The sequence below is a fragment of the Myotis lucifugus genome, unplaced genomic scaffold (assembly GCF_000147115.1).
Source record: "Myotis lucifugus unplaced genomic scaffold, Myoluc2.0 scaffold_105, whole genome shotgun sequence".
Lineage (NCBI taxonomy): Eukaryota > Metazoa > Chordata > Mammalia > Chiroptera > Vespertilionidae > Myotis > Myotis lucifugus.
The window spans coordinates 406,804-414,317 of record NW_005871153.1 but is presented as its reverse complement, the minus strand read 5'-3'; the positions used below and the strand labels follow the sequence as shown (position 1 = coordinate 414,317).

At 45.3% G+C, this 7,514-nt stretch overlaps 1 protein-coding gene across 1 annotated transcript in view; it reads right to left on the bottom strand.

Annotated features, from left to right (window-relative positions):
- TM4SF19 (transmembrane 4 L six family member 19) overlaps positions 1-7,132 on the bottom strand; it is an 11,050-nt gene extending 3,918 nt beyond the window's left edge. Inside the window, exons 1-4 of the mRNA XM_014459212.2 lie at positions 6,957-7,132; positions 2,329-2,433; positions 1,235-1,436; positions 464-541 (exon numbers count right to left, since the gene is read on the bottom strand). Of these exons, the coding sequence (XP_014314698.1) occupies positions 464-541; positions 1,235-1,414 (258 nt within the window). The 5' untranslated portion in view covers positions 1,415-1,436; positions 2,329-2,433; positions 6,957-7,132. The remainder of the gene's footprint in view (positions 1-463; positions 542-1,234; positions 1,437-2,328; positions 2,434-6,956) is intronic.
- Positions 7,133-7,514: the final 382 nt, after the last annotated feature.

Sequence of the window (7,514 nt, the reverse complement as noted above, 5' to 3'; positions counted from 1 at the left end):
AGCGAATCAATGATTCTCTCTCTCTCATCATTAATGTTTCTCTCTCTCTCTACCTCTCAATTTCCTCTCTGAAATCAATAAAAATATATTAAAATTATAAAACAACATGATTGCAATGTACATAACTCATGTTCATATTGTTCAATAAGATAAAAAATTAATAACAACAGTTCTCACATTTGTATAGACATTTATGGTTCATTACAACATTCATGGTTCATTACATTTATGGTTAATTAAATAACAGGGTCATTGACTTGATTCTGTTAACCCCCATTTTACAGATGAGGACCTGAGGCTCAGAAAAGTTAAGCAACTTGCCCAAGAGCTTAGGTGATTAAGGGGCATGATCAGGACCTGACTTCAAACCCCAAGACCAAAATTGCCTTTTTACCACTCGGCCTCTGAAGTAATGGGATGTGGGGACATTCTAGGCATTAGAAGAGTGAAGTCTGGTGCTTACGCTTCGGCAGGGCCCACTCTTGCTGAAGCAGCCGTATCGCCAGCCCATCAGGGAGATGAGGGTGGCTGCAGTGAGCACCTGGGAGAGGAGAAAGAGCGTTAGGACGAGACTGGGTAATGGACACTTCTTGCCGCCGCCACCTGTGGCTGTTGTACCACATGGACTTGATTATCCTCTCTTTCCCAGAGGGTTTGGTTTTGCCTGTCAGGACCCAGTTTGGGATGACTAGCCTGCCCTGACTCTGTTGATGGCAACGTTCACACCTAGTATGCCTAGTCCAAAATCCAGCAAGTCTTCTTGGACCAGTGGTTCTCAACCTTCCTAATGCCGCGCCCCTTTAATACAGTTCCTCATGTTGTGGTGACCCCCAACCATAAAATTATTTTCTTTGCTACTTCATAACTGTAATTTTGCTACTGTTATGAATCGTAATGTAAATATCTGATATGCGGGATGTATTTTCATTGTTACAAATTGAACATAAAGCATAGTGATTAATCACAAAAACAATATGTAATTATATATGTGTTTTCCGATGGTCTTAGGCGACCCCTGTGAAAGGGTCATTCGACCCCCAAAGGGGTCGCGACCCACAGGTTGAGAGCCGCTGTCCTAGACTCTTCTATCCTTTGGAGTTGCTATAGACTCCAGACCAGCTTGTTAGATCAAACTCATTTGCAAGGAATCAAAACACTCCTCCCCCTTCACCTTCCTGCTTCATCCCTGGGGGGCACTTTGGGAGTTCTCACTCAGAGAACCCAGGACACTTACCATGAGGCCTCCTCCCCAGAGCCCAGAGCCCAGCATGGCATGTTTGCCAATGAGGCCCCTCAACAGGTAGGTCACATCCCAGTTAGGAAAGAGGAGCACCGTGTTGGCCCCAGCAGCAAACAGGGCTGTAGTCCCGAGGCTCAGCCCCAGGATGCGGGAGCAGGTCCTCGAGCACGCCATCCTGCAGGGAGAGCACAGCGTCCTGGAACGAAGGGAGGAGGGTCATGGTAGCTCTGCTACTGGGAGTATGGGGTGGGGAAGACAGACACAGATACTTCACCTCCCAGGGTCAGACAGAAGAACCAAGGAACTTGCTTAAAAACTCAGCCTCTTATAAATATCCCCCAATGGATAGGGTTTAATTGCTCCATTTTCTGCCAACTTCGACTCATACACACATTCTCCTCATCCCATCATACAGTGAGTAGTCTTTGTTTCTGGCTTCTTTCACTTAGCATAATACTATTGAGGTTTTTTGTTTTTTATTGCCTAGTAGTATTCAATTGTATGGATATACCACAATTGATCTATTCACATCAATGTTTCTCTCTATCCCCCTACCCTTCTCTCTCTGAAATCAATAAAAACATTTTTTTTTAAATGTTGCCCTTCAAAAGACATCATTAAGGACACGAAGAAGCAAACCACAGGCTGGGAGAAAATAAAATATACATTTTGTGAATATGTATGGGAATGTCAATACATAACATTTGACAAAGGACGTGTATCTAAAACTCTATAATAAGAAGACAAACAATGATTAAAAAATGGGGAAAAGATTTGAATAGATACTTTGTTTCATCTCACCATATATATATATATATATATATATATATATATATATATATATATAACAACTAAGAACATGAAAAGATACCCAACATGATTAACACAGGAAAATGCAAATTAAAACCAAAATAAGATCCTACTACACACCCACTGGAATTGTGATAGTTAAAAATTTGGACTATACCAAGTGTCAGTGAGGATGTGGAGCAACTGGAACGCCCAGAGAGACCTGGTAAGAATGCGAATGGTACCACCACTTGGGAAATAAACTTGGCAGTTTCTTATAAGGTTAAACATTCACTTACCGAATGATCACGTAATTCCACTTCTACATATTTATCCAAGAGAAATGAAAACATCTGTCCACATAGAGACTAGTACTTGAATGTCCATAGCAGCTTTATTCATAACTAAAAATTAGAAATATGAAAACATCCTAAGTGTCCACCAACATACATGAATAACTATATTATTCAGCAATAAAAAGGAATGCAGTTCTGTTACATGCTAGAACTTGAACGAACTTTGAAAAATGAAATAAGCCAGACTCATAGACAAATATGTATGATTCCACATATATATATGAAATATACAGAATAGGCAAACTCATAGGACTAGAAAGATTAGAGATCACCCAGGATTGTAGGGAGGGGGGAATGGGAAGTTACTGTTTAGTGGTTACAGAGTTATTGTTTAGGGTTACGGAAATTTTTGGAAATAGGTAGTGGTGATAGTTACACAGCATTGTGAATGTAATTAATGCCACTGAGCTGTATACTTTAAAATGGTTAAAATAAACTTTGTTACATATATTTTACCATAAGAAAAAATCAATTAAAAATGAAAGGAGCTCTAGCTGGTTTGGCTCAGTGGCTAGAGTGTCGGTCTGAGGACTGAAAGGTCTCAGGTTTGATTCTAGTCAAGGGCACATGCCTGAGTTGTAGGCTCAATCCCCAGTAGGGGGCGTGCAGGAGGCAGCCAATCAATGATTCTCTCTCATCATTGATGTTTCCATCTCCCTCCCCCTGCCTCTCTGAAATCAATAAAAATATATTTTAAAAAATGAAAGGAAAAAAATGAGAAACAACTCAGATGTTCATTAATGTGAATAGATAAATTGTGGTATATCCATACAATTGAGTACTACTAGGCTATAAAAAAGCAAAAAACTGCAGATACATGCAACAACATGGATAAATCTCAATAGTATTATGCTAAGTGAAAGAAGCCAGAAACAAAGACCACTCACTGTATGATTCTGTTTATATGAAATTCTAGAAAAAGTGAAACTAGTGACAGAAAGCAGATCCATGGTTGCCAAGGGCTGGGAATGGAAGAGGGGATTAATATAAGGGACATAGGAAACTTTTTGAAGGGATCAAAATGTCCTAAATCTAGATTCTGCTGGTAAATACACAACTACATGTATTGATAAAACTCATCTAACTACTCTGAAAATTAATGAATTTTATTATATTTTAATTATATATCAATGAAACTGATTAAAAATTAAAATGTCATGCCTATGCCCTAACGGGTTTGGCTCACTGGATAGAGCATCGGCCTGCGGACTCAAGGGTCCCAGGTTCGATTCTGGTCAAGGGCATGTACCTTGGTTGCGGGCACATCCCCAGTGGGGAGTGTGCAGGAGGCAGCTGATCAATGTTTCTCTCTCATCGATGTTTCTGGCTCTCTGTCCCTCTCCCTTCCTCTCTGTAAAAAATCAATAAAATATATTTTTTAAAATATGTCATGCCTATATAGTTATACAATGTCTTCTCCATACCTTTACTTATAGCCATTACAATCTTTTATATTTCCACTGATATGTGAACTTCTTGGTTATATATATTAGAAGCCTGTTGCACCAAGATTCTCGCAATTGGCCTTCCTTCCCCTGGCTGCTGGCACCGGTTTTCACCCGGCACCCGGGACCCAGGCCTTTGGTCAGGCCGCAGCGGAGAAGCCAAGCCTCTTCAGACTTCAGTCTTCAGTCTTCACTCCAAGCCTGTGTATGCAAATTAACTGCCATTTTTGTTGGGTTAATTTGCATAGTCACTCTGATTGGCTGGTGGGTGTAGCGGAGTGACACCAATTTGCATGTTTCTCTTTTATTAGTGTGTGTACATATACATATATATATATGAAATAGAATAGGACTAGTAATATTAGGGTAAACTCACATCAATGTGGATCTGAAAAAAGGTCAATATCATGACTTCCTGAAGAAGTGGCCTGTTGCCACTTCGTATTCAGTTACATGTCTGTCTCATCTTAAGGGTCTTGACACTCCTCTCTAACACATGGTTTTGCATATAATATTTTTTAAATGTATGGATCATTCTCTCTCTCTCATACACATATAATAAAATATTTCAGTGTTTAAAGAATTAAACATAATGTATATAATATATTTGTACTTGTAAATTGTATGGGATAATTAAACATGTAAATACAACAGTTTACAGAGAGGTCATTACTGCTAATATTATGAAGCCCCAAGTGTGCCCTCTCTGATTGGATCCCTTTCTGGATCCCTTCCTAGGAATGACTAACCTAAATTTTTATTTTGTCCAGACTGATGTTTATGGTAGAGAGACTGATGCCAGACAGAGCACTGAGTAGGGCTCTTGATTGGGGGCTGCTCCTGCCCTTCTCCCTCATTCCCCAGCCCCCGCAGCCCTTGGTGACCTTTGCTCCCCCTTGTCTCGGAGCCCAAGCTCATCTCCGGGCTCCTGCCAACAGGGAAGTTCCTGCTTCAATGGCATTTGCATTTCAGTGTGATGAGTTGCCTTCCCCACGTGCCCTCTCCACGGGGCCTTGTTTCTCACAGTGAATTGAATAATTTGTCTCTGATGAAAGTTCAGATTTCAGTGGAGAGGGGACATGTGCTGGGGCAGTTTGGGATAGGCTGTGAAGGAACAGAACCCCAGGGATACAAGGAGCCTGACAGCAAGGGTGCAGATCAGGGACCAGGCGAGTCGAGGTGTCCTGTCTCCTCCCCTCTCCCCGAGCTGACCCATCACACGAGGCCTCTTTTCCTGGCTTAGGCCCCGAGTACCAGCTGTTCCTCCTCGGGTCCTGGGGTGAAGAGCCTGCCTGCTGTCAGGAGGCAGGGCCCCGATAGGATAACAGTCCTCCCCGCAGTTTGGGATGCAAGTGTGTGTCTGGGCAACCTCCCTCCCAGACTGTCTTGTCACCGAGGGCCGGGCTCTCTGTTCCAGTGAATGGATCAATTCGGGGAGGAGGGGGTGTTGGCAAGCAACAACTTCAACCCACACCCCACCAGATGACTGACGTTTTGTCGAGGGCCCCGGTGAGGACTGGTGTGAGGTTGGACTTCCAAGCATGGTCTCTAGACCAGCTGGGAGAAGCTTTCCTTCAGGAATGCCTCCAGCCGCCTTCATGTCATTCCACCTATGAGGAAGCCTGTCTAGACCAGACCACCAACATAACCGCCCCCCGACCATCTCTGCTATGTGACATTTTCCTGTCAGGAGAGTTTTAGAAGGGAAACAAAAGAATATGGACACGCAGAGGGAAAACTAAGAAGCTGAGGCTGGCCTCTGGAAGAGTATCGATGAGAGAGAAACATCGATCAGCTGCCTCCTGCACATCTCCCACCGGGGATGTGCCCGCAACCCAGGTACATGCCCTTGACCAGAATCGAACCTGGGACCCTTCAGTCCGCAGGCTGACGCTCTATCCACTGAGCCAAACCGGTTTCGGCGTGTCAGGAGAGTTTTAGAAGGGAAACAAAAGAATATGGACACGCAGAGGGAAAACTAAGAAGCTGAGGCTGGCCTCTGGAAGAGTGGAAATCGGAGAATCCTGGCTGACCTCACGCCCACAGGACTTACTATCATGCTCCATCCAGGAGGGCCAGGGCTTCGTTTGAGTTTCACTTTCTCTCCCTGACTCTGTTTTCCTAGAAACCACAACATTCTGGGAAATGCTTCCAAAAATGTGAGCCAGGAGATTAGCAAAGAGGTTGGCTAATTTGATATCGGAAGGGACAAGCAGGATCACAAGGTAAAACCTTAAAATCTGGCTTCAGGGGAGGCCATGTTCCAACCGGAGATCCCGGCTGGGTGAACAGACCCTGGGCTGGATGTCTGGGCAACAATATAAGTGGTCAAGTAAGTCCTCTGGAGGAGGGGGCTGCCAGTTCCCTGTGTCTGTCTACCTCATTCATCAGCCAGGCTTTTCCTTTCTTTTTTTTTTCCTTTTTTTAATATATTTTATTGATTTTTTACAGAGAGGAAGGGAGAGGGACAGAGAGCCAGAAACATCGGTGAGAGAGAAACATCAATCAGCTGCCTCCTGCACACTCCCCACTGGGTATGTGCCCACAACCAAGGTACATGCCCTTGACCGGAATCGAACCCGGGACCCCTGAGTCCACAGGCCGACGCCCCATCCACTGAGCCAAACCGGTCAGGGCAGCCAGGCTTTTCTTTCATTCCTTCATGAACAGTCAAATATTTAGGGGACCACTTTCTGCGAGGCACTGTGCCAGGGGTCAGGGGTACAATGGTGACTCAGATACAGTCTGTTCTCTTGAGGAACTCCAGGTCCGGTGGGGACACTGACACGGTCATAAGCAAGTGCCCAGCAGAGGCGTCCACCTCCCGGTGTGACGGGAGCACCTGGAGGAATCCTGTCCTGCAGGCATGAGCTAAAACCTCCTGGGGAAGTGCCGTCCAAGCGACTGGACTGACGACAGGCTCAGGCCACGTTGGGAAGGGGAAAGTAGGGGAAGCACGCGAAAGGCCTGAAGTGGACAGAGAGACCGAGGCACAGAGAAGTTGCGTGCATTACCCGACGCCGCACAACTGCTCAGTGGCAGAACCAGGCTCCTTTGAGTGCTCTGAACTGCTAGGCCACACTGTCCCCGGCCATTACCTCACTGGGCCCTTTCATTCCTACTTACCTGCATCCCATGGCAAAAATCAGGAGGGGAGAGAGAGAACCGGGAGAGAACCTTCAGAGTGAGCCTGACTCCTGTCAGCTCCAACCGGGATTCCTGCAGGACCCCACCCAGGGGATCCTCCTTCAGGACCCTCGAGGAGCCGAGGGCGGCTCTGTATATATGGAGAGATCACCCCACGCGAGTGTGTGTGTGTGTGTGTGTGCGCGCGCGCCCCCACACCACTGCCCACAGGCTTCCTTTAAAGGCACTTTCCTCTTCCTGGAGAGCCCTCTCCTGATGACCCACCCGCGGCTCATTTTCATGTGACCCTAAGAAAGGAACCGGGAGGCATGGCCTCGTGAGCTAAAACGTCTTCATGAGTCAGAGGACGCACCAGTGAGAAATATCTTAAGAATATTAGTTTCTGTAATCAAACCCCTGTGGAGAAATATCTTACCTTCCCTTCTTTCCCAAGCAGCACTGTGTCACACACCAGCGGCCATGTCTGTTTCACTCAGTGAGAATTCGGGCTCTCAGGGAGAGCAGGCCTGAGCAGAACGGTCCCATGTTGTCTTTGTC